This window comes from Prunus dulcis, chromosome 1, assembly GCF_902201215.1.
Source record: "Prunus dulcis chromosome 1, ALMONDv2, whole genome shotgun sequence".
Taxonomy (NCBI): Eukaryota; Viridiplantae; Streptophyta; class Magnoliopsida; order Rosales; family Rosaceae; genus Prunus; species Prunus dulcis.
In genome coordinates this window covers 12,433,704-12,460,602 of record NC_047650.1, presented here as the reverse complement: position 1 = coordinate 12,460,602, position 26,899 = coordinate 12,433,704, and the positions used below count along the sequence as shown (strand labels likewise).

Below are 26,899 nucleotides of genomic sequence, written 5' to 3'. Positions count from 1 at the left end.
GATTCATGTAGCTCTCTCTCTCTTTCCGTCACTCCACAACAAAGATATCTTATAGATTATAAATTAGAATAACGTGAAGTAAACCCCACCTTTCACGTCTCAGGCACATGACACCTAACCCTTCATATATGACTAATCACCTGTACTCTACTGTGTCTCTCTCTCTCTCTCACACACCACATCAGTCAGCAAAAAGAAAGAGAGAGAAAAGGTTCAAACTTCAAACCTCCATCATCCCATGTGAGCTGGTAAGAGCCCTTCCAAAACCCAGCCCCAGATCCACACCACTTTTGACGTACAAAACACGATCCACCACCCGAACTTCACATCAAAACAAAACCCATTAATATCATCCCCTCCTCTCAAACTCACAAAAACCATTATGTAGCTTCCCTTCTTCTTTTTCTTCCTCTTTTCTTTTTTCGTTTTTGTTTTTGCTTTTGCTTTTGCTTCAAACAAAGATAATGGAGATGAGGATGAAGAGAAAAGATGATGAGATGAACATGATCAAAGTGAAGAAGCATCATCATATTCATCATCCCCACCAAAAATCCCAAACCCTACCACCCTCCCCAACCCACTCTTTCTCTTCCTCCTCCTCCTCAGATTTCGAGTTCACAATCTCTCTCTCTCCTCGCAAATCCTCCAACACCCTCTGCCCCGCCGACGAGCTCTTCTACAAAGGCCAGCTCCTCCCCCTCCACCTCTCCCCCCGCCTCTCCATGGTCCGCACCCTCCACCTGCCCTCCTCCACGTCATCGTCTTACAACTGCTCCTCCTCCGAAACCACCACCTCACGTGACTCCACAGCCAGCAGCTCCAATGAGTCACGTGACTCCACCTCCTCCTTCGCCAGCGACCTCGGCCTCCTCGCCGACCAGTCCTGTGGCTCCTCTCGCCCCAGCTCCGTCGCCGAAGACACCAACGACGAGTCTTACAAGCGCCTCGGCAGCAGCAGCAAGTACGCGGTGCAGCACACTGCCAGCAACAACGATGCCTTCTCGAGGAAGAAGTACTTCTCCTTGTCGAGATTCTCGTCCGTGTTCAAGAAGGAGCCTAAAGTACAGAAAGACAACAATGTTCCAGATCACCAGCAGCAAAACAGCAACAACATGGTGGGGCCCGGATCCAATAATGCATCATCAGCGAAGCCGAAACGTATGAGTTTGACTGCCAAGGAGGTTTTTAGCAAATACTTGAAGAAGGTGAAGCCCTTGTATGAAAAACTCTCCCAAAAACAGCAACAGAAAATGGGAGGAGGCGGCGGCGGCTTAAGCATCATCACGACCACAAAAACCTCAGCAGAAAAATGCGCCACGAGAAGTAATAATAATAAAGATTGTGGTGGCAGCAGTCATGGTTTAGTTTCTCAGTCCTTCTCGGGTAACCTGAGGTACCCGAGAAGGAGGGGTAGCGTTTCGAGCTGCCCTTCTTCCATGAGGTGCTCCCCAAGCCACTCAGGCGTTCTCTCCCGTACTACCGGGTTAACGGGTTCGGGCTCAGGTTTGGGTACGAGTGGTGGCAACAGTTCAGCATCGTCCATGGAGGAGCTTCAGAGCGCAATTCAAGGCGCAATTGCTCATTGCAAGAACTCCTTGGTGGTTCAGAGCAAAAGCGCTGCTACGTGCCATGGTCAGTGATGAGATTTGAGATCCAACTTAATTAATTAATTTGACTTATATTAGAATTTGATGAATGAATTAATTAAATTTGATTTCGTCCAGATAAATAGATCTGTACAAGTGTTTTTATCTCTGCGTCTGTTTTCCAAATGGCCGAGGTCTCATGAAAAAGCTGCATCTGCATGACATGCATGACATGCATGTGATGGGGATGGATATGATATGATGGTATTTTGGAAACACTCATTTGGATTTAGTCTCTCAAATTGAGCATCAAATTAGTTAAAAGTCTCTGTCTGTGAGTACTGTTTAGCCTCGGAACGTAAAATCTATATAATCTTGTTGTTTAGGCTGTGTTTGGTTTCCGTTTAATTGACCAAAAATGTGAATGAATTTAACGTAAAAATCATTGTAGCATATGGGAGTATGCTATGATTTTGTCTTTTGGGTTTTTTTTTGTAATGATGAATTCGGGTGTCATAACTTTTAGGATCAGTTTTTTTCTGGAAATGTGTATGATTTTTCTTGCTTTTAACTTTTCTTCTATGAATGAATTTGATCGAGTTCTGACTTGTAATTATGGGAAGGAAAAAAAAAAAAAAATCAAATGAATAACAAAATTTTATTAATTAATTTAAAAGAAAAAGGCACATGGTCATTTCAGTTTGTTTAGGCTTGACTTGAGGTCAGCCATGTGGGAGAGATTATTAGATAGGAAGCTTCAGCAATTGTGACTGGATAAGACGGTGGATATTTAATAAGGGAAGCTGGCAAAGTAATTGCCAACCTCCTATTTATGGCATTTTCAAATCTAATAAGGCTAAAACCATAATGTAAGAATGAGAAACCCAAAATCTTACACTAAAATTGAAGAACCTCCTTATCTAATTCAAGACATGTTATTTCGAGATTGTACTTCTTTTTAGATTATTAGATTTTGGGAATTCTACACTCTTGAAATAAGTTTTTAGAAGTTAATGAACGAGGTTTATAATTGTTTTGAAAATGAAATCGTTTAATCGTGATTCAATATTATAGAGTTCATTTCTAGGGTTAAAACACACTTACATTCAATTTGTAAAACCTCTCCCTTCAATGGGGTTTAGATATTTATAGCAAAGCCAAAGCTCTTGATATTTTAGTTATGTTAATTCTTCACAATAATAAAAAGGTTTTTTTAAGATTACTTTGTTAATGCATTTTGGCAATAAATCGTCAAATATGTGGAGAGGGACAAATCACATCAATTTGGCACCAGTTAGTTTGTCGTTGTCAGACCGACGACGCATTCTGAATCTAACTTGTTTCCATGTGGACCATCCATAGCAAATAACACCAATGGATCATAAATAGGGGATCCAGGCCCTCTGAATAAACATCAACCACCCCTTTCATACCACGTACTACTACTAGTACAGTACCTTCATGTATACACGGTGGAACAATATCTATGTCGACCAATGGAGAACTTCTTTTATGCAAAGTAAAACTTCTACGTCAAAAAGTTAAAATGAATTATATTGTGTGATTGATTTGAGATATTGTCATAATAATATTTTAGTGTAAGTAGGGGGAGTCTTAAGAAGGGACTAATATGGGCTATAGCCCAGGTGAGTTGTTATTTTATCAGCTAAAAATTTAATTTAGCTCATCCATACTTACTAATGAAAATCATGTCATCACTCATCCAATAATATACTCAAGAAAAAGAAGATAAGGCAAACTAATGAATTGAATTCTATTTGACTATTCTAAAACATTATTGTGTAGGATATCTCTGATAACTTTTTTTTTATTTTTTATTTATTTTTTATGAACATCTTACTGCTAATTTTCCTTTCACTGATATCCCCTTTTCACATATAATTCCTTTAAGTGAAAAAAATGAATAAATAAAAGAATGAATTGGTACGCTGCAGTAGTTGCACCTTTCTAGTGTGTATATAAGATAAATTTAACCCATTTTATTTTAAAATCTTGAATCCGTCCGTAGGTGTTGGTACGTAACATTCCATGATAGTGCAAGCGTGGCCCTCAAACCTTGTAGACCAACACATTGCGTCATATAAGAGCATTTCCAGCAGCTAAGGCTGGACTCGGGCTGGGGGGTTTGGGCAAAAAAGTGGTTTCTAGCAACAAAATCCAGCCCGGGCAAATGGTGGGACCTAGCAGACTGGGCTGGCCCGAGGGCAAGACTGGCCCGAGTGCTGGCCCGAGGGCAAGGCTGATGTCAGCGTGCTGACGTCACGTTGACATTAGCCCTGCTTCCAAATTTTTTTAAATCGTCCACGTGGCGAGCGTTAGGCTCTCTGAATATTTTTTCCAGCAATCCAACGGTAGCCAATGTTTGTGCAATAAAAAAATAAAAAAAATGGATAAAAATTACTGATTGTTTTTTCTTTATACCTTATTTCCATTTTCAACATTTAAGTAAATGTCTTTGTCCTTTTACTTTTATTTATTTTTATATTACTACATTTACTTAAGTTTACAATGTAAATAAGGAAGTACCCCTTATTTGGATTCAAATAAAAATACTAGAAAATCAAATTCCCATCAAATCAAAATATGAAAAATCGGTTTTAGTGCAAAATACGATTTAAGCTAAAAATGATGGCTCATTAAGTCAATATATACTTCATATTAAAATTTCATAAAATCAAGTTTTCTTATTTGATGTGTAAGGAATAAAAGCCGCCAAAAATTATCTTGAGAAAATGATTATTCCGAAAAATTATTTTTCATACTTAGTCAATATTGCACCTCTGCTACAAAAATTCTGGGTTCGCCAATGTCTATAAATACCAACCAATACTCTTCACTTTTAACACCAAATCCTCATACTTTTTTTTTTTCTATAAATACCAACCAATACAACTAATAAAATAAAATCTTATCCGAAAATATTATCCAATATGAATCGTATTGACACTAGAAACCAAAAAATTTTATCCGAAAATATTATCCAAATTAATTGTTTAAGTAAAAAAAGTTGTGAAAAAAACAAAAAAATGAATAGTATTTGCCATGACAAGTCTAAACTGCTGGAAACACACTTTGCTGAGGGAGGCTAGGGCAGCCACTATTCACGTGAATAATAGCTGCCCTAGGACTCCCCTTGTCATGTCAAAAGGCTAATTGGTGGAAATACTCTAAGATCGATGGAAATTAGCCATATATAATCCATCGGAGTTGAGAAAAGTGAAATGCAGTCACATCTGTAATTATTTGTCTTCTATGGCTGGGCATTAAAGGTTTTTCATATGGATCCAGACAGACAAGTCACATGAATTTATTGCACTAATTAGCGTGGTCCTTCTCCTTCCTTTCCGTACTGAAAGTTTTTTCACGTTATAAAAGCCCACAAATATCTTACCTAAAAAAATAAAGCCCACCGAAAAATATTGTAAGCATTTTTATCAAAATACAATAAGCATTATTTTAAAAAAATCTGAGATTTTGGACACGTGGATCCTAGCCAAAGAAACTGATCTTTTGCCAAAAAAATTATCGAAGTTGATTTTCAATCAAGTCAGAAGAAAAATTATTATTCACTTAATCGATTGATATTGATCGCTTTGGTCAAATTTGTGTTCATTATTGTTATCAAGATAACGAACTGACTATCTTGTAAACATTGCTCTTTTGCTAAAAACAATTGGCAAGATTACTCTTAGAGCAACTCCACCAGTTGCCCCTTGCCATGGTAAGATTAGCCCTAGGGCAGCCACTATTCACGTGAATAGTGGCTGCCCTAGTGCCCTCCAGCAAAATGTGTTTCCAGCAGTTAGGGGCTTGCCATGGCAATTACTATTCATTTTTTTGTTTTTTTCACAATTTTGTTTACTTAAATAATTAATTTGGATAATATTTTCGGATAAGATTTTTGGGTTCCTACGTGTCAATACTATTCATCTCTGATAAGATTTTCGGTTTCAAATTTCAGATAAATTTCAGATAAATTTCAAATTTCAGATACATTTCAAAATTCAAATTTCAGATAAATTCAAAATGTCAAATTTCAGATACATTTCGGAATTCAAATTTCAGATAAATTTGAAATCTGAAATTTCATTTGAATTTCAAATTTCAGATAAGATTTTCACCCTCTAAGATTGCGCCACGTGTCATATCTATCTGTGTACATTTTTCTATAAAATCAGAGGTTCAGCTCATACCTCCCACACCAGTTCTTCTCTACATTTCCATTTCTCAAATTTTAGATTTCATTCTCCATTCTCAATGGCAGACATGGAAGAGATTTTGGAGAGGCAAGAGAGAGAAACTAGAGAGAGAATGCGTAGACGAGCTGCAAGCAAAAGGGCGCAGAGAGAACTAGATGAGCAACTTGGCATAGCAGTTGCTTTGCTGGAGGATGAAAAGCAGGCTCGCCGTGGTTCACGAGAAGGCCGTCGCCCAAATGTGGACAGACATAGACATTCCCGGGGTAAGAATCTTATGGAAGATTATTTTATCCCACAATCTCTGTACTCTGATGTTGATTTTCGAAGGAGATATAGAATGCAACCTCATTTGTTCCAAAAAAATCATGCATGATATTTGCAATTATGATGAATATTTTGTTCAAAAGAGAAATTGTGCTGGAAATTTGGGACTTCTTCCAGAGCAGAAGTTCACAGCTGTGATACGAATGTTGGCGTATGGGTCATCTGCTGATCAGGTGGATGAGATTGCTCGGATGGGGAAGTCCACTGTTTTGGAGTGCTTGGTGCGATTTTGTGATGCAGTGGAACATCTTCTATCATGCTCCATGCCCCTCCATTTTCATTAGAAGAACCCATAATATGCTAGAAAAAAATTACAACTTCAAAGTGAAAAAATATTGAATAGAAAGTGAAAAAAATTTGAGGAGAAAGTGAATAATAGTAGAAGGAGAAGAAAATATATGAGGATTTGGTGTTAAAAGTGAAGAGTATGGGTTGGTATTTATACACAAAAAATTCTGTAATTTTTGTGTATTTTTTAAAAAAAAATTCGATTTTTTTTCATTTTTTTTTGGCAGAAAAATTGGCTGCCGTCGGATTGAAGGAAAAATTCCAATCGGAGCGACCAGATTGCGCCACGTGTCAAGGAGCCGTTGCGGTTACTGTAGCGCGGATTTGAAATTTTTTTTAACGTTGGCGCGTGCATTGCGTGCAATGCACGCGCCAACGGTAAAAAAAAATTTGAATTTTCAGGGCTGACGCCATGCTAGCTTCAGCTATTTTGTCCTGGACTTCGGTTTGGACCTCGGGCCATTTCCGCCTTCGGGCCTGCCCGTTTTGCTGGCCCCCACCCTCGCCCGGGCTGGCCCTGTGCTGCTGGACTCCATTTTTGGCCCCAAACCCCCCCCAGCCCGAGTAACCCAGCACTGCTGGAGTTGCTCTTAGGTCCAGTTTGATTCGCGGTTAAAGATATATTATAATTATTAATTATTAATTATTAATGGGGAATAAAATTATTATGAAAAAAGTGCATTTAATGTTAATTTATTTTCCCAAATTTTCTCTTGATGAGAAAAACAAAACTAGAAGGAGAGCTTCACTTTCCCCCTACTTTCCTATGTGCAAGGCAACCATTTTCCATGGTTAAACTTACCGAACATGGAATAACAATTAATTTCCCATCCTGAACTCTCATATCCCATGAACCAAACAGGGCCTTATGATTGGGGTTCTCATGTAATACTTTTGGAAATCAATGGATATTTGGCAAGATGAGAAAATTAACGAAGTAATTAATCGTTTTGATTTTAAATTTTAAGTCTTAAATTTTGGGCCGTTCAAAATCCAAGACTCAAAACCTAAAATCTAAATTCTAAAATGGCGATAATGAACCATCAAGCAATCAATGTTGTTGAAAACGAGATTAAAAATAGAAAGAAAAATAAATAAATTGTGGTGGTGGAAGTAGGGGGCCAGGGGCGCCCGCCCGGGGGGGTGGTGTTGGGGTGGGGTGGTGGGTGGTGTGAGGAATGAGCGGATGAGAACCACAGAAACATACCAACTGCGTATAGTTCTTTGTCTCACTTACCCTTAGTTGTAATGATAAGATACTTGAACTAATTAGGCAATGGTTTGTCTGAACTAGTCTAGTCTCTGATCGTGATCATATAAAGCTATGCACAAGGGGTAGCTTGGCATGATTTTGCTCCTCTCCCTCGACACATTGCTCTCTCGTATGGTTGAGTAGTTGAAATGTTTGCTAGCTGCAGTTAGATTAGATTAGATTAGATGCTTGAGGTGTTTTGAAATGTTTGCGGCCCGTTTGGTTTATGATTAATAATTCCTTTACTTTACCCAACATAATCACATTGCGACATCCACGAACAAACAGTGGTAGCTAGAAATCGGTATTCGATCACAAAAAGTAGAAGCAGAAGACACAAATTTGTCCTAGCTTTTGTGTTTGTTTGATCATTTGGCTTGAGACTGCGTGCAAACATAATTTATGTATTTATTAATTAAGGGAGACGTTGCTTCTTTGTATTATTTTTGTCGAGAGTATTTCACATCAAAAGATGAAAAAGGCTCCAAAATCATACACGTACTAAAAGAAGTTGAGGTTTCACTTCAAAACCAATTGGCAAGAGAGCGAGTAAACCAACTTCTTATAAACCCATGTTAGAACCCTTAACTTTTCAATATTAGACAAATATGCTCATCACGTTTCGTAAGATGGTACCAAACCCAGCCTTAGCTTCCTTTAATTAATTCAATTGATTTGAAGGTGTCAGAGTGAAGCTTTTGTGTAGCTTTAACAATTGGCAATTAGAAATTTAAGTAGTATTATTAGGGCTGAGCATTTAGTAGCAGACATCTAGTATAATATGGTAGATTAGTCAGAAAGACTGCAGAGATTTAATTAACACTCCTCAAAACAATCCCACATTCACGGCCCGATGATAATGCTCATCTTCTTCATTGCCAAAGTTTATGTTCACCTGGTAACTACCAATTAATTTTTCGTCTAGTTGTAGTTGTCTTCACAATTTGTGGTTAATTTATTCGATACCTAATTGCAGCTGGTTCTGTTATGCAGCGCGAAGCTACGCTTTTTTCTTTTTTTCTTTTTTTCATGCGAAAAGCTGCGTTATTCAAACTCTGGGTGAGGCACGGCTGTAAAATATTACAATACAATTATGTCTGTCTCTGGGCCACCCAATCCATGGCTGCTGTTATTGTAGAAATGGGGGCCTTTTGATATCAATGCATGTGTAAAGTTAGCCTTGAGCATGGGGCCTCGCCAACAGCAAGCTGTGGATGCCACGTTGAAGTCCACCCACTTTTTCATTTAGCCCTCATTTTCTGCTGTTTTATAATCTTATTTTTTAATACAAGCGATTGTCTAAATTATAAGAGAATGAGAGCTTCTCTCTCACATACACTACTATGGTGCCATGAAGGTTCAAGCCTGAGACAATTTGTTTGCAAGTCAAGGCCCTTTTCTACTCTGCTAGACCCTGTTGACGTCTTCTTATAATCCTATTATAACACTAGGTAGTGTGTCCGTCCTCTTGCACCGAGTTTAATTTCCTTTCTCATATATTAGAGTAATTAAAATATCATTTTATAATCTTATACATTAAAGGAAATCAAACCTTGAACGTATCCAAATCCAAATCGTTTCTCATAATTTCGGCTAACCTGAGGAGGGAATATAGAAAATCCATTTATTGCTTAAATATTTTTTTCTTTTCTGAATGCCTAACCAATCAGTTACCCAGATGATTCAATTTCAATATAATCCACCTAACCTATTATACTGTCTGGCCTGAGTCTCTCTCTCTCTCTCTCTCTCTCTCTCTCTCTCTCTCTCTCTCACATACACACACTAGAGAGTAGAGAGTGCTAAATCTGAATGATAGAGTACAAAATAAATAATGTGTAATTAATATATGATCTCCTCTCTTTCATGCAGTAACAGCTAGGCTTTATATGAAACCAGAGTAAACTCCTCTCTAATTTAATAAAATGGTCAATGCTAATAAATGGTCCCCCCAACTCTTGTCTTGTACAGTCTTTAGCCAGCCACATTGCTTTGCCTTTGCAGTTTTTATTTATTGGTTTGCATTTGAAATCCCTCTTCTTTTATAATTATAATTGCCTAGAACACCAAAACTCGTGGTCCCAATATTTCTCCAAACTAACAAGATCGAATTGGTCACGTCTTGACAGATAGGAATGTACTATTATTATGTATATATGTTCTTGTCTCTTAACCCTTTACTGATCATTGTCTGTCATAACTCTGTAGCCAGTTTTCTTCTGTAGATATATAGTGCCTTGCCTACTAGCCTTTGCTTCCACAGGTTAAATGCTCCTTTCTTACTCGTGATGCACGATTCATTTCACGGTCACTTTATCACGTGAATAACATATACAAGACACTTAACATTTCAACCTAATTATGGAGAAAGTCTTCACTAAACCGATTATGTGAATGTGTTGTGATGGTTCTTGTTGTTTATTAGATTAGCAAGTAAACAAACACTTTGACACATTATTGTCTCCCTCAGTCGTCGCAGAACAAAGACACAACAAACAAGAAATAATTATACAAGAGAGGACAGAGGAGGACCACAGAATGCTCTCTGGTTTATGTGCTTTTGCTTAAATGATCACAGCGAATAACTACATTTAATAATCACAAGATTTACCTCCAATGTTGATTAGCTGTCTTGATTTAATCACAACTGCCCAAATCTTGATGGAAGCTTTTTAAGCCATGAACATGATTACTACCACTCGAAAAACCCTTCCAGATGACAAGAACACACACCCAGGATGGGAGAATTTACATCAAATACCAGAAACAGTCAAAGCCCATCAAAGGGTATTTTGGTCATCAACAAAAATTTATCTTTGATTCAGAGATCACATGGCAGAAAATAACTCTCATGTGACCACATGCTTGGGACCCCTACCATGTTATATCCCCCTGTAAGCAGGGGAGTCAAACTAACAAAGCTCCTCTCTCTTTGACTAATCCAAACTCAATTAGATCAATTGCCACTAAGCTCAGACATAATCCTATTTTAAAACTCCATGCACCAAACTTTCTTTTCTTAATTTGAAAAGCAGAAGATCCCTGCCAAAATATTGCATGTATCTTGAAAAGTTCAGGATTTACCCTACCCTATCTCTAGCTAGAAAAGAAAGGAAGGCAGGCATGAAGGGCTTTAAGATTATATTCTATTTAAGAAACCAAACTTTACCAATTTCTCTCATAATGTCTATCCAAGACAACCCAACTTTCCCAAATTTAAGATTATCCCGCGTAGGACTTGTAGCTTTAAGTGATTAAGAGTATTTAACTCTATATTTGAAATCCTAAGTTCAATTTTCCCTTCCCTCAATATCGGATTATCCGATACACTGCAATAAATGTAGAGTTAATTATATTGGAAAGAAATTATCACATATATGATATGCTTTTTTTTTTTTTGGTTAATATAATGTTTCACTTTCTATATTCTTTTTTCATATTAAATAATTATCAATAATAGCATGGGTTAAATCCTTTTCCAGGTTTTGGACCAAAAAGAAAAATTCCCTTTTCCAGGATTACATTGTACCTTTTCTAATGATATTTGGGATTTTCGAAGAAAAATTGTATGAGAAACTAAAGGTAAAAAAAGCTTTTTGTCTTTGAGTTTCCAAGATAAAGTTGTCCATGTGCTGCTTCTATATTCTAAACAGCACCTGAGCTCTCATGTTTCGCCTTCACCAGACCACCTAATTTTTATAATCTCACCGTCCAAACGATAACTAGCAACAACAAAAACACAGAGATTAACAAATTACTGAAACTTCAAAAGCATCTCCTTCCCTTTATAAATCACATCCCTCATGCATTTGCTCAAAAACACTCTCCACCAACCAGCCCAAAACACAACCAAAATGGTGTCCCTAGAAATTGTTCAGGCAACCTCTAGATCCATGGACACACCTTCCAGCCCCCGGATTTCGTTCTCTGCCGAATTCCTCGACGAAAATAACTTCATCTCCATTACCCCAAATGCCCATCAGGGTGAGCAAGATCTTATAATGGAGTGTGATCAAAAGGTACGTAACCCGGAATTCGAGTTTCTCTCAAGCAATGTGAGTAGCCATACCATGTTATCTGCAGATGAGCTTTTTTTTGAAGGGAAGCTCCTTCCCTTTTGGCAAAAGCAGCATGCTGAGAGGCTCAGCAAACTTAGCCTCAAAACCAAAGATGTTGAGGGAGATGAGAATGAGGAAGGGGTGAACAAGGAGGAGAGCAGAGGGAGTTGGTTTGTTGATGATGACCCCTCTCCAAGGCCACCTAAGTGCACCGTTTTATGGAAAGAGTTGCTGAAGCTGAAGAAGCAGCGTGCTTCGTCGTTGTCCCCATCTTCTTCTTCCTCCTCTTCGACGTCTTCTTCGAGCTCATTTGCTGATGCAGCAACAGCAGATCAAGAGAAGGAGGGGATGGGGAACAAAGAGAAGTACATGAAGAGGATAAAGAAAGGGTTGGAGAGAACAAGATCAGCCAGTATAAGAATAAGGCCAATGATCAATGTGCCAATTTGCACACAGGTGAAGAGCACTTCCTTGCCACCTTTGTTTCCTCTCAGGAAAGGAAGGCTAGAGAGGTGAGAGCATTTAGGAATTTGGTAGAAAGAAGAGGCTGGTTTGATCTACAGCATTGTCCAACATGTTCATTGCCTTCTCAATTTTTTTCACTTCTTTCTGGGTTTCATTTAAGATTTGTCTCATGTTTAGAGTGTTGATTATGGTGGATCTGAAAAATCATAATGTAAATGCTAACTTTCTAGTTTGTGGTTCAATATTAACAAAATTTGTTTAATTACTTGGTCCTTCTTGTATTGCCCAAAAGTACATACAGTTTTCTGCCAACTGGCTCTCCTAAATAAGCAACTGGAAAGTGAGAAGTCATGCAACATGCAGATGCAAATCTGTGACTCAGTGGGTCCAACATGTGAGGCATGGCAGCAACAGGAATCTGATATTTGACCTATTTTGCTATTCCCGGTCATTCATGTTATGCCATACGTGATAATTTTTTCACTTGACATAGCGTGATTGGACAGGGATAGTTGCTATCCCCGTTTCATGTAAGTTTTCTGCTTAAAGACAGTGTATTGAATTATTGTTTGTTAGATTAGAAAGTCAAGGGATGAAGACATGAAAAAACAACACCAATCACTTTACAAAAATATAACAAACCAACATATTCATTGTGTACATTTTTTCTTTTTGGTCTAAATTCAGGGTGTACATTTGAAAGAGAAAAAAAAAAAAAAACAACTGTACTAAAGAATAAGGAAAATTAATATGAACAACTTTGGAGCAGCAACCAATTATACCAAGAAACCAGCAAATCAAAATGACTGTACATGAACAATCGGGCATAAAACTGCAGACTTAAGTTTCATTGAAGACCTTGAATCCTATCAAAACTAAAGACAGCTGAGCAAGAGAACTTTCGACTCCGGGATCAAAGAGCTGGCAAGGGCAAATTTCCCATCCGAATGTTTGAGAGCTCTTCATGTAGGTATGGAACAAGTTTCTCAAAAAAAAAAATAATAATAATAAAGCAGCCACAGCAACCTTTGAATGCATACACTAGCTGTTCAAGAAGGTGGAGGTGCTGACAAAGAATTTCCAGAAGTCCTGAAATGAAAATCAAAACAATCAGCTTAAAGTGCAATTCATAAGGTTTAAGTGGGAAGACTAGTGGACATTCAACTACCTTAGGTCCAGCCCAGATTTTCCAGTAAGGCTAGTAGGAACTTGACCAGTCAGATTATTGTTTTGTAAAAAGCTGAAAGAGACAGGGGAACAGGTCAGAAACTCAGAAACATCAAGCAAAGAGCAGAATCACCACATGTGCCAGAACCCCCAACCCAAAAGGAGGTAAAAAAAAACAAAAAACAAAAAAGAAAGGAAAAAAACAGTTTGCCCAGCTGTGCGGTCATCTAACAGCATTGTTAGCATAATAATTGGGAAAGAATCTGAATTATCAGCAAGAAACATAATAATTTAGAATATCTTCAATAAAAATGGAAAACAATGTATCAATTCGGATAAATATCTACATCTGAAACCAGTAACAATAAGCATCCATAACATTCTAGTCCTATACATAGATATAAACGTACGTGCATACATTACCAAACTTGGTGAGAATCCCTTTGTCAAATTAGAAGGTATAGACCATGAAACACTTCTAATGGCAGTTCCTTCCCACCAACAAAACAGACAGAACATGCAGATTTTAGTTGAAGCAATTCTGATTCTAATATGCCTTGAGAAGTAGGTGTTTCCAATAATAGGAGAATGGGGAGGTCGCAGATACTGGGCTTAAACCGTAAGTTATTTTCAACCAAAGGAACTTTACATCATAAAGTTCTCAAAGCAATTACAACTAACTTTTAGCACCAGTAAATTACAATGCTAACAATTCTATAATCAAACAGTATATTTGTTTGAGCTTAACCTAATAATAAAATAATAAACCAATTTTTTTCTCATTCAATTTCTATACAAAGAGACATTGTAGAAAATGCAAGTAAAAATCTCAAATTAATACCAAGAACCAACAAAGAAACAACTTTGATAGTTTGATACTTACAGTTCATGCAAGCTATCAATGTTCCCGAGCGATGAGGGGATATCCCCACTAAAATGATTGTCTTCCAAGTGCCTTAAATGAGGAAAAAAATGAACAAACATTGGATCAGAGAAAGAACATACTTCGGGCAACAGGTCAAGGTAAAAGGAGACTCAGGTTCCGAATATTTAGATATGACAATCAATGCAATAACAAAGTAGCAGATAAGAAACCCCCAAAATATTAGTCACTCTGTCAAACCCCAAGTAATATTTGTTATAGATTGAGGTCATTGACATCTATGATTCCATTTATAGTGGCTGATGTGCTAATAGTTCCATATGCTATCATGAGTTTCATTGTAAGTTCAAAATTAAAATCTGGGGGGAAAGTAAATTGCCACAACTTACAGTTTCTCCAGTCTCTTCAATGAACTGAGATCAGGAATAGGCCCTGAAAAATTGTTCTTCCCAAGCCAGCTGTCGAAAGAATGAAATCATCAATCAGGCATTCAACAAATACTTTTTTTCTTTCTGTCAATTTAAATAGACAGTTAAGTTTTCAGAAACCTACATATTAGACAATGCGGTCATATTGGCAAAACTAGGTGATAACGATCCTGAGAGGCCCATACTCGTCAGATTTCTGGAAGAAGGAGGAAACAGATATTAGGATATGCAATGCTGAGACAGAAGAAAAAAAGGAAAAGAAAAGGAAGTACTTGATTAGCAATATGAATGATTATAATAAGTTTCAACTCACAAAGTGACCACACGAGGTCGAGGGCCAGAAGAGCATGTAATGCCTGTCCACGAGTACTGACGGGGCAAACAAGGATCACCATTCCAGTCAGATGGAGGGTTCTGAATCCTCTGTTTTACACTTTCCAAAGCAATAACTGTGGAAAGAAAGCCAATTCCCAGTAAGAATTGACATCACTAAACTGACTGCCATAAAGTATGAAAACCAACCATCTTATCTGAACGCATTTCACTCATCTTGGAGATGTGAGATTAATTTGTGAGCTAATAGTTCATATTTGCATAAGCCTAGGAACAAAATGGCATCTAACAGTTGGTATCTGAATATGCCAAGATACAAACTTTTAGCATGTGGGTTGGTTCAAAATCAAAATACGAACCCAATAGCATCAAAGATAAGCATACCGTCTCGAGTTAAAGTTGTTCCTCCAAGAGGCAGCACATCAAACACCTCGCCAGCATTAATCAGAGCACCACCACTTGACCCAGCAGAGGGAGTCAAAGTGATCCTTGTAACACCAGAAAGAGGCCATTTGCGCGCATAGACCACAAGCCCTTCTGAGGTCACATCCAAATTCTCATAATATGGCACACCATTGATGCTGATGTTGAAAACCCTCGACCCCAACATCCCTAAAGCAAAGTACAGAGCAATGTAGTAGTTCGATTCCCGAACCGACCCAGGAGGCCAATTCAACTCCATAGTTTCAGCTTGCCCGGTCGTCAATTCGCTCTGGAAAACTTTCAAAGGGGGCAAGTTCCACAGGTCAGAAACAGACACATTCGTGTTGCTTACATTGACGGGATTGTACCCTTCAAATGGCACCCAAACCCGATCGAATTTGTCATCTGGGTATCTGAAAAAGACCCAATTTTCAGATTCTAAGCTCACACAAATTTGACTTCCAAGTCTATGACTTTACGAATTTACGAGTTGAACAAAGAAAGAAGAAAGGCACATACCGAATGACTGGTCCAGTGTAGCCAAAGCCGTGCCTTGCAACCAAGCCGAGGCCGTACGACTTGAAATCCGTGGAGTTGTAGAGCGAGTCTTCGAGAATCACAAACTCCAGGGCGGAGATAAACGGGTCGGATTCGGTGTAATTGTTCGACCCGAGACACACGCTCATGGTCTTGCCCTGAGCGAGGAAGACCCCCTCGTAGTAAGTCGACTCGCCTTTTGCGAAGTCCTCTGTGGTGTTAACGACGGCCCAGAGGGTGCCGTCTACAATCAGGTCGAAAACTGGCGGGGTGTCGTCGGGGCCTCCGTAGTAGTAGTAGGTGGTGCGGACCATGTACCTAGCGTTGCGGTAGACCTGCACCGTGTAGCAGTACTTGCGGTGGGGATTGTTCGGGAACGTTCGGACGGTGGAGAGGACGGGGACGAGGACCGGGGCCGTCAGGTTCCGCGGGGTCCCAACGGAGACAAAGCCGGTGTCGGGGAGCCATTCGCGGCCGTCGATCAGGGATTTGACCGGCGCACCGCAGTTTATTAGTGTTCCTGCATCCAACCCAAAATCATTGGCAACTAAAATGATAAGGTGACACTAAAAAAAAATTCAAATGAATAGTGCTTGCTTACCTTTGGGGAGGGAAAGAGATTGAGGGAGGATGGAAAGGAGGGAGAGGAGGAGGAGGGGGAGGGGCAATGACATGGTTGGGGGAAAGGCATGAGAGGGGTGAGGAGAGAGAGAGAGAGAAGATGGATGTGGGGAGAAAATGAAAGGGTTTTTAGTTGGTGTTTTGGTTTTGGTTGAGTTGGGTGAGTGAGTTATGCAAGGAAGGAATAGGAGGAGGAGAGAGAGAGAGAGAGAGAGAGAGAGGGAGGGAGTTGAGAGAAGGTGGAGTTGGGGAAGAGGAAAGGTATTTTAGTTGGGTAAACGCGGGAAAACGAAGGCTTGGTCAGAGTTGGTAGTTTTTTACTAAATTAATTTATTATTTTTGGTGGGGTAGGTGGGTGTGTGGGGTACACTTAGTAACTGGTTCTTTTTATTTTGTCAAAAAGAAATGGAAATGGAAGGCCCAGTCCACGGTGAAAGGTTACCAGAAAAGAAAGGAAAAACAAATAAACTGTCGTAACGAACAAAACAACAAGTGAGGAGGCCAGCAAAGAATAGGCAAAAAAAAAAAAAAAAAAAAGAAGCCCAACAGAAAACTGCAAACCGAAACGGATAAAAGCTCCAATCCTAATTTAGTTCGTCAAAGTTCAAACAAATATACAGCTTTGCGGAAGATATCAAGAGACATTGAAGTCAACTAAATTGGTTTCACAAAAAAAAAAAAGGGGGTCAACTAAATTGGCTAAATCTGTATTTGTTCTGTTTTTAGTATTTTAACTTCGTGTTAATGCATTTCATATCACAAATAGCATCTCCAAAGAAAATGTCATATTGATAATGTGTGTTGGAAATTCTCTTATGATCTCTTTGTAATTCGACATGAACATTTCAATTAAAATGAATTAGTCTCCTACACAAAGTTCGACGTTCTTAATATTAAAAGATGATATATTTCAATGGGGAACCTAGACTGGTCAGGTTGAGCCTAATCATACTAAAATGGGTGTGTGGGGTCTAGGTTTCAAACTCTTACCTTGGGCGAAGGTGGCTACAGGCTTGGTTAGGATTTGGTCCGTCCAGCTGACGCGTCATGGGCCGAATAATGATCCCTATTGGCACTAATATTCTATTCAGTGACTGTAGTTGATTAGGGAAACATTAGGGAAATGTAGTTGATTTCATACCCATTCGTTCTCATATTTAAACCTAATTCATCCAATTCATAACGTTTTCTATTCCAAATAAGTAAATACTAGCTTCTCTGCATGCGCTTCTGACCTTGCGAGAGGCTTTTTTTAAAAAAATTTAAATTTATTTTAGAATTAAAAAAGATAATGGATAGTTGTGTTCCATAACAATATGATCCATTATCTGATTTTTCTTTGGGAGATTCACTATAATACCCAATATAGGAGCCAAAATTATAAAAAAATCATACCCAAGAATGGGTATTTGACTAAATATCTCTTTTTCTTTTAGGGAGATTCAATATTATACCCAATATAGGAATACAATTAAAAAAAAATGAAATGAATTTTAGAAACACACCCAAAGCCTATTTACAATATAACAAAAAAGCTTTTAACTTATTTTAAATTACAAAACTGCCATTGATTTCTTAAAATAAAGCCAACCCCAAAACCTCATAAAAAAGCCCAAAACACTCAATAGAGTATCAAAGTAATTTAATAATCAAAATTAAATTCAATAGGGCCAAATGTCATTTTTTGGGTTTGTTTATAGAAATTAAATAGTATAGGGATTATTTATAGTTTTGGTGTTAAAAATGGAGATATGACTAAATATATCTTTTTTTAAATATAAAAAAGTATAAATTTACCATTTTATCTTTATTTAATTAATAATTTCAATTCTTAATATTTATATTAATCAAGAATATTTTCTAATATTTTAAATATTTTACCATTTTTGATCAACTAGCCTGCTAGAGTAAGCCCAAAGCAAAGTGTGGAAGTGGCACTACTAAGAAGGGGCCCGAAACTTGATTGTGCTGATGGTCACCCTATATTTTATTATATAATCATCATTGGATTCTCTCTAAAATTCCCATGGCTGCGTGCATTGTGTGTGAAAACTCTGTACCTCTCTCTCCAATTGCATTTCTGAAAAATGTTTGTTGGACATGTGAACACAATTGAAAGTTCCAAAAAAAAAAAAAAAAAAAAAAAAAAAAAAAAAAAACCCATCAGCACGTGTGTGTAAAATAAAATCCACCCCTCCTCATCCTCCTCTATTTGATGATGATGAGCCCGTTGTTTGGTTGGTCGGGTTGGTGCCAAATTCATGACCCCTTCAGCTTTTCCCCCCACACGTCACCTTCACAAGGATTCAATTACGGATCCATTTCTAACCCGACCAGCATCCCGCTCGGGTCGACCCGACTCAGCCACCCAAAGTCAGCCCCCCACTTTACATGCAAGCACGACGGCTCTACAGTGAAATTGGAAGGGACCCCCTGATTCTCGCGGGCCCATCCTCTCTACACATAATGCGCACGTTAGCTCTACTCCGTCCTCCTTCTGTACTTTCTCAGAGCGGGAGCGCACGTTAATCAATTAATTATCAATAATAATCTAGTAAAAAAAAACAAATTAATAAAAAAAATAAGGAAAAAAATTAGATTTAGTTAGCAGAACCGGAAATCATGAGGCCGGTTTAAACCCGACACATTTCACCGGAAAAGAAAAGAAAGGGAAAAAAAAAAGAACAAACGGAAAGAAAAAGCTTTTACTTCTTTTTCGTAATTTTTTTGGAATTCCGAAAGTGCCCCTCTGCACTCTCTTTCTCTTTCTTGTCTCTGTCTTTCACTCTCACCTATTCAAATCCAAAAATTTTCCATTTCGGATCAGCTTCTTCTCCTCATCTTCGCTTTTTTGGTTTGGCCTCGTTGATGGAGTTGCAGAGGCGCCAGGATCAGAACCACCCGGAGAGGAAGGGGCAAAAGCGGAAACTGGAGGAAGAAATCGGAGACGAACGAGAGATCTCGGTGAAGTCCGGCGAAGCCAGAAAGGCCCTGCTCAGCGAGGTCAGCGAGCAGGTGAAGGTCCTCAACTCTACGTTCTCTTGGAGCGAAGCCGATCGAGCGTCGGCTAAGCGCGCCACGCACGTCCTCGCCGAGCTCGCTAAGAACGGTTGGTTGCACAAAATCCCCAAAACACCCTCCGATCTCCTCCGAATTTCCCTTTTTTCTAGTTTGCTCTCAGTTCTGCAAGTTTCTAGCGTTATGTTGGTTCTTGTATTGTTTGGAATAAACGATTTTGTGTGTTTGTGTTGGGGCAGAGGAGGTAGTGAACGTGATCGTTGAAGGCGGTGCGGTTCCGGCTCTGGTGAAGCATCTTCAAGCGCCGCCTTTCAGCGAAGGAGACCGGAGTTCGAAGCCGTACGAACACGAGGTCGAGAAGGGAAGTGCCTTTGCACTAGGCCTTCTCGCAGTTAAGGTCACTTTACTCTTACTGTTTTTCAATATTTCAATCCACTTAAAACTTTCTATTTCTGCATGAATATATTTCGTGTTTTATTTTTTGGTGATCGTATAATTGAGTGAGTAAATTACTTGCAGAGGTTCAAGGATTGAAATTTGTATTAGCTGGATGGTAACTGAAGTTGCAAAAATTTAAAATTTGTATAAAATTGAATGAAAAAATTAGCATGAGGCTGAGATTTCATAATAGCTTGCAAGTTGTGGCAAAAAGTTGTTTTATTTTTGGTTGTAGTATATGTAAGGTTTAGTACAATTAGCTTCTCTGGCCTTTTGGTTGTTTTGTACTTGCTGAAATGTTATAGTAAGTTGGTGTGGCATGATTGTGCCCGAGTGCATAAACTCTGCCATCTTGTGTCGGTTTTGAAGTAAACTAATATACCAAACGTGTAACATCTTGATGCCCTTTTATGTCTGCTTGCTTTTGATTCTTGGTGTAGCCAGTATTATTCTTCACCTTTATGATGTTGCATGAATATTTATGCGGTAGACACTCTGGGATAGTATTAATTCAGCATCACAATAACTCCACATGTAATTGCTAAACCAGTTTCTTTTATGTGTCAACAGCCTGAGCATCAACAACTCATCGTTGACACTGGTGCATTGGCTCATCTTGTGGATTTGTTGAAGAGGCACAAGGATAGTCCTGTATCCAGGGCTTTGTATAGCGTCATTCGTAGAGCTGCTGATGCCATCACCAACCTTGCTCATGAAAACAGCAGCATTAAAACACGTGTCAGGTTTGCTTGTCTCTCAAGTACCCTAATTTTAAACGTTGACTGTAGCAACACAAAATTCTAATGATACCAGGACTGCATATACAGAATAGAAGGCGGAATTCCACCTTTAGTTGAGTTGCTTGAATTTGCTGATACCAAGGTGCAAAGAGCAGCTGCTGGAGCACTACGAACCCTGGCATTTAAAAATGATGAGAATAAGAATCAAGTAATAGACCTTTCTTGTGAAGTTATGATTTATTATAAAAAAATTGTTTTGAACATGAAACGAATGTTGTCAATTTACGACTTTGCAGATTGTCGAATGCAATGCTCTTCCTACCCTCATTCTAATGCTTCGGTCTGAGGATGCTGCTATACATTATGAAGCGGTAGGATCTTCTTATTAGACTAAAATTACAAGGAACTACTGGGCTTATACTGTGCAGAATTAGGTTTTCGCACTTCATGTTTCTGCAGCTTCAGATTATTTTTTATGTAATGCAGGTTGGTGTTATTGGAAATCTGGTACACTCATCTCCAAACATAAAGAAAGAAGTTCTTCTTGCGGGAGCTTTACAACCTGTTATTGGATTGCTTAGGTGCGTCCCAATAGCGTCATGGCACATGATGCAACTATATTGTTCTTATTCTCCGTCCACTATTTTATAACGTGAAGAAGTTTCTCAAGTCTTCTAAATTGAATTATAGTTCTTGCTGCTCCGAGAGCCAAAGAGAGGCAGCTTTATTACTTGGGCAATTTGCTGCAACTGATTCAGATTGCAAGGTGGGTTGGATATATTTCTCTCCTTCTAAATGTTTCCATTAGTTGAGTCAACAATTTCACCCCTGTTCTGCGCTTGGCACGACGAAGATGTTAGGAAACAAAATGTCATCAATATTCTCTTTCTCTCTGTTGAAAAATAGTTCCTTGACCTGTAGTGTTTGCTTTTTCATTGTAGGTAGTGCTTTTTTCTTGCCCTGTTGCTTCGATGCGGATAATTACCTTCACGTTCTTAATTTTCTGTGGTTATGCATTAATTTGCTTTTGGATCCTTCCAATTTTCCTTTGCCCATCTATTGAAATAGCAAGTCTTTTGTAGGTTCACATTGTACAGAGGGGTGCTGTCCGACCTTTGATTGAGATGCTTCAATCCCCTGACGTACAACTGAGGGAGATGTCAGCTTTTGCATTGGGGCGATTGGCACAGGTTATTATTTCTCCACATTTGTTGTTTCGTTGTTTAAATTGAAAAGTTCAGCGTGGGGCTGTTGTCTTCATGCCGGCAGATGTATTCTACTGTGCGCTAAGAATTGACATAACGTAACCATAGATGGAAATAAAGATGAATTTATGGGTCATATATGTTAGTACAGTTGAGCAGGAGTTCTAGAATTAAATTTTTGAGGAATTTCTTCTAATCACTAATACCGTTACTGGTTTTTCGGGTTCCTGATAGTGCAATCCAATGCCATTATTTTGATTTATTATTGAAATACTGGTTTTTCTGTGTCTTGTACTATATGATTTGGCAATAATTGCATCAAGTGTTGCAAATTCAGGACACAAACAACCAAGCTGGTATTGCTCATAATGGTGGTTTATTGCCATTGCTGAAGCTTCTTGATTCAAAAAATGGGTCTTTGCAACATAATGCTGCATTTACTCTTTATGGCCTTGCAGATAATGAGGTATGGTATAATTTATGAATTTTCCTGAAATTGTGGGCTGAATGCTATAAATTGGTCAACAGGTAGACATTGAACACCATTTTAATGTGATGTTATTTTGTTTATTCATTTTCTCCTCTAGGATAATGTGTCCGATTTTATTAGGGTTGGAGGTGTTCAGAAGCTGCAGGATGGAGAATTTATTTTTCAAGTATTTCTCTCTCTCTCTCTCTCTCTCTCTCTCTCTCTCTCTGAGTTAGCTATGTTTGTAGTTCCTCTAAATACAGTACGTTTCTAAATGTCATAGTTCGATAATATGATTCCTCAATTAATTTTGTAACTATAAGAGATGTTTTTCAATTGTTTTCAATTTTTCTTCTCTCTTTGCTACATATCACAAGTTATTGACAAATTGTATTTTCAGGCGACAAAGGATTGTGTGACCAAAACATTGAAAAGATTAGAGGAGAAGATTCATGGACGAGTGAGCTTATGCTTATTACTTTTTCTTTTTAATTTTTGACTTTTGTAATTTCTAGCTGTTGGTACGCATATGGCGTTATGTTTATATGAATTTTATGCTAAAAACATCTGAGATTGTAATTCCTTCATTTTCTTAATGTAGGTTTTGTCCCATTTGTTATATTTGATGCGTGTAGCAGAGAGGATTGTCCAGAAACGTGTTGCTTTGGCTTTTGCTCATCTTTGTTCCCCAGATGATCTGAGAACAATATTCATTGACAACAATGGCATGTCACATCCTCTGTATTTAAATCATACTTTTCATGGTGTTTTTTTGCATAGAAACTTATATTGTTTATATATTTATGTTGGTTTTGAGTTTGCTGATATATACAATATTATTAAGCAGGGCTGGAGTTGCTTCTTGGGCTTCTTGGCTCTACTACCCATAAACAGCAACTTGATGCTGCTATGGCTTTGTATAAGTTGGCCAACAAAGCCATGACTCTTTCTCCTGTGGATGCAGCTCCCCCATCTCCGACACCACAGGTTGGGTGTTTTTCAATAGCAGAAGGCTTTTTCATGCTTGTGGTCATTATATATGTATACTTGTGTATATATTGAAACCTTATGTTTTGGACATAATATAATGTCAATATGGTGGCATAATACTTTTTTCTGAAACTACCATCATTTTAAGCATTAAAGTATGTATTTAGTATGAATTGCCTATGATGGTGGATAAATATTTGTGCAGGTCTATCTAGGGGAGCAGTATGTAAACAATCCCACACTGTCCGATGTCATATTTTTAGTTGAAGGTTTATATCTATTTATTTTCATTTAAGTTCTTCCTACTTTGCTGTCATAGAGGAACATTCAATTAGCATAATTGATTGTCGTCTTAGCATAAAGGAACTCCTTAAATGTTTGATTTTTCACTCACCAACTGCAGGTAGACGGTTCTATGCTCACAGAATTTGCCTGCTTGCTTCTTCAGATGCATTTCGTGCAATGTTTGATGGTGGTTACCGGGTGGGTATCTGCATATAGTGATTTCATACTGGATCACCATTTACCTACAAGTAAACACTGAAGTGCATGTAACAGAGTAGAAAGGATGTCTTCATGTTTGATAGTGTGCAATATCTTTATAATTTCCAGTTAACCTATTACAGGAGAAGGATGCAAGGGACATAGAGATACCAAATATTAGATGGGAGGTTTTCGAGTTGATGATGAGGTAAAGTGAAGGTTGTGTGTTTCCTGTTTCATGAAAGCTTTCTGGTGAGTTTTGATAATTCAGAGACTTATGATTGTGCACAGATTTATATACACTGGATCAGTGGACATTACTCTTGATATTGCTCAAGATCTCCTCAGAGCTGCAGATCAGTATCTTCTGGAGGGACTGAAGCGGCTTTGTGAGTATACAATAGCACAGGTGACCTGACACACACTCTCTCTCTGTTCATGTACCGCTCTGAATTGAAAAAGGCGGCTGCCTAATTACTATTCTACTTTTTTGACGTAGGACGTATCATTGGAGAATGTTTCAAACATGTATGAACTTTCAGAAGCCTTCCATGCAATGTCATTAAGGCACACGTGCATTTTGTTTATTTTGGAGCAGTTTGAAAAATTGAGTGCCAGACCAGGGTATGTGCTCCTTCCAACCTTTGGTTCTTATCCAAAACATCTCTTCCTATGCAGATTATGCTGGATTTCTTCTTTTTCCTTAAAAAAGATATGCAGGAAAGTTTGCAATGTGTTGGGAGTTACACCGTGTATTTCAACGGAAAATATTAGCTAGCTTGTGCTGATGGTGTTACTTGCTAAAATTACTGAGTGCTTTCTGTTATATCATTTTTCTAATAAATGGACTTGAAATGAAACTTATGGAGATGCACATAGTTACTCTTACGATAAATAAATACTTTCATGCTCTTAAGTTATCTGAAGTTCATATTACTTAATATAACTCTGATAATTTTTTGTGTTGCAATATCAGTTGGATCTTTGCTAAGCTTACTGTGTTCGTATATTCAATGAATGGACTGGTTGAAAAAGATCATATTATGTATAATCACATGAGTTCCTAGATTTAGTCTTGTTTTCCTTAGCGAAAGGGTATCATCATTTTTCTTATTTTGATGAAGAAGAGTCTTGATTTTTTTCTTTCTTTCATCTACTGAAGTTCTCTCTATGCTGGAATACTGCAGGCACTCTCATTTGATCATGCGTATAATACCCGAGATCTGCACTTACTTTACTAAAGCGCTTACTAAGCCTAACCCACATAATTTGCGGCTATAAATTGCCGCCTTTGATTCTTGAGTTCTAACACCTTCTTGTACAGAGACCGGTAGTAGATGTTCGTGCTGTTGTTGAGCCAGTGGAAGTTTCTAATTCTTTGATTTTAGTTTGCTTATAGTCCATTCTGATTCCATTACATGTAGACACGCAGCCTCATTTGTAACACAATTCCGACATTGCTTGGAATGTGACCTTCACCTACATTTTCCCTTGGTATTCCCCCAAGTTTTTGCTCTTTAATGAGATAGTATTCAGTAAGAGATACAATTGTGCATAAACATGATTTGTGCTTTGATCTTGTTGCCTTTCAAGGGTAACTATTTTTTAAAATTATTTATTTATTTATTTGAATAGCATTGCGTGGCTTCTCAAATTTAAATCTAGAAAAATATCATAAGTTTATTAGCCATTGAATCAAGGAAATTACCTCTCGTGTTAAACTTAAACACTACTGGTTTATCCAAATTTGGTTAGTCATAAAAACAAGGCTTTTTATCACGAATGGTCTTTGAGGTTTGCGAAATTATCATCCTTCGTTGTTTATATTTTTGTGACAGTAATGGTCCTTAAGATTACTCTCTACACGTCAAAATGGTCTTGCCGTTAGCTTTCCTCAAATTTTCTGTTAAATTGCTGACGTGGCATGTGTGTGGAGTTCACACATCAAATAGCATAAAGCCGCGTGGCTGACCACTTTATGTGGCAACTGATGTGTCATGTTATGTCAATTAATGAATACTGTCATGAGGCCACTCACTAGGAATGCTAGGATTTTTTAATTGACATGACGACATTCATTAATTGACATGGCATCAGTTGCCACTTTATGTGGCAACTGATGTGTCATGTTATGTCAATTAATGAATACTGTCATGAGGCCACTCACTAGGAATGCTAGGGTTTTTTAATTGACATGACGACATTCATTAATTGACATGGCATCAGTTGCCACATAAGGTGGTCAGTTAAGGTGGTCAATGTTGTGTGTCTAAATAGCATTACTTATATATATATATATATATATATATATTTTTTTTTAAAACTTTAAATCCAAAAAACAAAAAAAAAAACTGCACCATGACCATCCCCTCTGCGTCCTCTCTCTGCCTGCGCTGCGCCTCTCTCCTCGCAAACACACTCTTTGCCTCTCTCTCCCTCTTCTTCCTTTATTTTTACAGTCTAATCCAACCAAACATTGCCCCTCCTTTTGGTTCTGCTTGTGATTGGACATGGGCAGTAAAAGATTGCAGTGGCCTACAAAGATTGGAGGGAAAAACAGATTTTATGGAGTAGGAGATGCAGAGGAAAGAAATCAAAAGCAAGAGACATAATGCGATCATTGTGGAGGTCCAAGAGTAGAGGCCTTCTACAGGGTCAGCCAAAGATCACATATAGTCTTTGGCATTGCAGCCGTAGCCAAAGCAAAAGTCAAAGACTTTGGCTTTGTAGAATTTAAAAAAAAATAGAAGGGAGAGAGAGAGAGAGAAAGAGACACAGAGAGAGGGAGAGAGAGAAAGAGAAGGGAGGAAGAGGGAGAGAGAGGCAAAAAGTGGGTCTGTGAGGGGGGAAGGGCGCTGGCAGAGTGAGAATGTAGAGGGGCAGGTATTTTTGTTTTTGTTTTTATGAATTTAAGTTTTAAAATATTTAAAATGGACCAATTTGATGTGTAGAGGGTAACCTTGAAGATTAT

At 38.2% G+C, this 26,899-nt stretch overlaps 4 protein-coding genes across 5 annotated transcripts; 3 read left to right on the top strand and 1 right to left on the bottom strand.

Moving 5' to 3' along the window:
- The first annotated feature begins 146 nt into the window (after positions 1-146).
- LOC117616359 (probable membrane-associated kinase regulator 1) lies at positions 147-1,969 on the top strand. Its single transcript, XM_034345656.1, has one exon. The coding sequence runs from the start codon at positions 465-467 to the stop codon at positions 1,638-1,640; it is 1,176 nt and encodes a 391-aa protein (XP_034201547.1). The 5' UTR covers positions 147-464; the 3' UTR covers positions 1,641-1,969.
- Positions 1,970-11,323: 9,354 nt separating this feature from the next.
- LOC117614923 lies at positions 11,324-12,709 on the top strand. Its single transcript, XM_034343860.1, has one exon. The coding sequence runs from the start codon at positions 11,474-11,476 to the stop codon at positions 12,242-12,244; it is 771 nt and encodes a 256-aa protein (XP_034199751.1). The 5' UTR covers positions 11,324-11,473; the 3' UTR covers positions 12,245-12,709.
- An 85-nt stretch (positions 12,710-12,794) lies between these two features.
- LOC117612806 (probable LRR receptor-like serine/threonine-protein kinase At1g67720) lies at positions 12,795-16,818 on the bottom strand. Its single transcript, XM_034341452.1, has 9 exons — positions 16,566-16,818; positions 15,947-16,484; positions 15,389-15,840; positions 14,985-15,120; positions 14,796-14,867; positions 14,633-14,701; positions 14,244-14,315; positions 13,362-13,433; positions 12,795-13,282 (listed from the first exon to the last, which is right to left on the bottom strand). The coding sequence occupies exons 1-9, from the start codon at positions 16,636-16,638 to the stop codon at positions 13,243-13,245; spliced, it is 1,524 nt and encodes a 507-aa protein (XP_034197343.1). The 5' UTR covers positions 16,639-16,818; the 3' UTR covers positions 12,795-13,242.
- A 2,519-nt stretch (positions 16,819-19,337) lies between these two features.
- LOC117614018 (ARM REPEAT PROTEIN INTERACTING WITH ABF2) lies at positions 19,338-25,560 on the top strand. Of its 2 annotated transcripts, none has more exons than XM_034342685.1 (19): positions 19,338-19,694; positions 19,843-20,000; positions 20,612-20,784; positions 20,869-20,989; positions 21,078-21,152; positions 21,268-21,362; positions 21,472-21,547; positions 21,864-21,971; positions 22,324-22,452; positions 22,574-22,642; positions 22,856-22,915; positions 23,057-23,180; positions 23,303-23,442; positions 23,651-23,714; positions 23,849-23,928; positions 24,072-24,136; positions 24,220-24,337; positions 24,428-24,552; positions 25,116-25,560. In XM_034342685.1, the coding sequence occupies exons 1-19, from the start codon at positions 19,454-19,456 to the stop codon at positions 25,207-25,209; spliced, it is 2,115 nt and encodes a 704-aa protein (XP_034198576.1). In that variant the 5' UTR covers positions 19,338-19,453; the 3' UTR covers positions 25,210-25,560. The 2 variants fall into 2 exon arrangements, with proteins under 2 accessions (XP_034198576.1, XP_034198577.1); XM_034342686.1 differs by having other exon boundaries at positions 19,364-19,694; positions 19,843-19,994.
- Positions 25,561-26,899: the final 1,339 nt, after the last annotated feature.

Excerpts from the sequence above, each read along its gene's own strand:
- LOC117614923 (XM_034343860.1), top strand. The coding sequence starts at position 11,474 with ATGCATTTGCTCAAAAACACTCTCCACCAACCAGCCCAAAACACAACC.
- LOC117616359 (XM_034345656.1), top strand. The coding sequence starts at position 465 with ATGGAGATGAGGATGAAGAGAAAAGATGATGAGATGAACATGATCAAA.
- LOC117612806 (XM_034341452.1), bottom strand. The coding sequence starts at position 16,638 with ATGTCATTGCCCCTCCCCCTCCTCCTCCTCTCCCTCCTTTCCATCCTC. Across the intron at positions 16,485-16,565 it reads ATCTCTTTCCCTCCCCAAAG|GAACACTAATAAACTGCGGT; the intron begins GTAAGCAAGCAC and ends GGTTGGATGCAG. Across the intron at positions 15,121-15,388 it reads AACAACTTTAACTCGAGACG|TTATTGCTTTGGAAAGTGTA; the intron begins GTATGCTTATCT and ends TTCTTTCCACAG.
- LOC117614018 (XM_034342685.1), top strand. The coding sequence starts at position 19,454 with ATGGAGTTGCAGAGGCGCCAGGATCAGAACCACCCGGAGAGGAAGGGG. Across the intron at positions 21,548-21,863 it reads CAACTGATTCAGATTGCAAG|GTTCACATTGTACAGAGGGG; the intron begins GTGGGTTGGATA and ends AGTCTTTTGTAG. Across the intron at positions 21,972-22,323 it reads CATTGGGGCGATTGGCACAG|GACACAAACAACCAAGCTGG; the intron begins GTTATTATTTCT and ends TTGCAAATTCAG.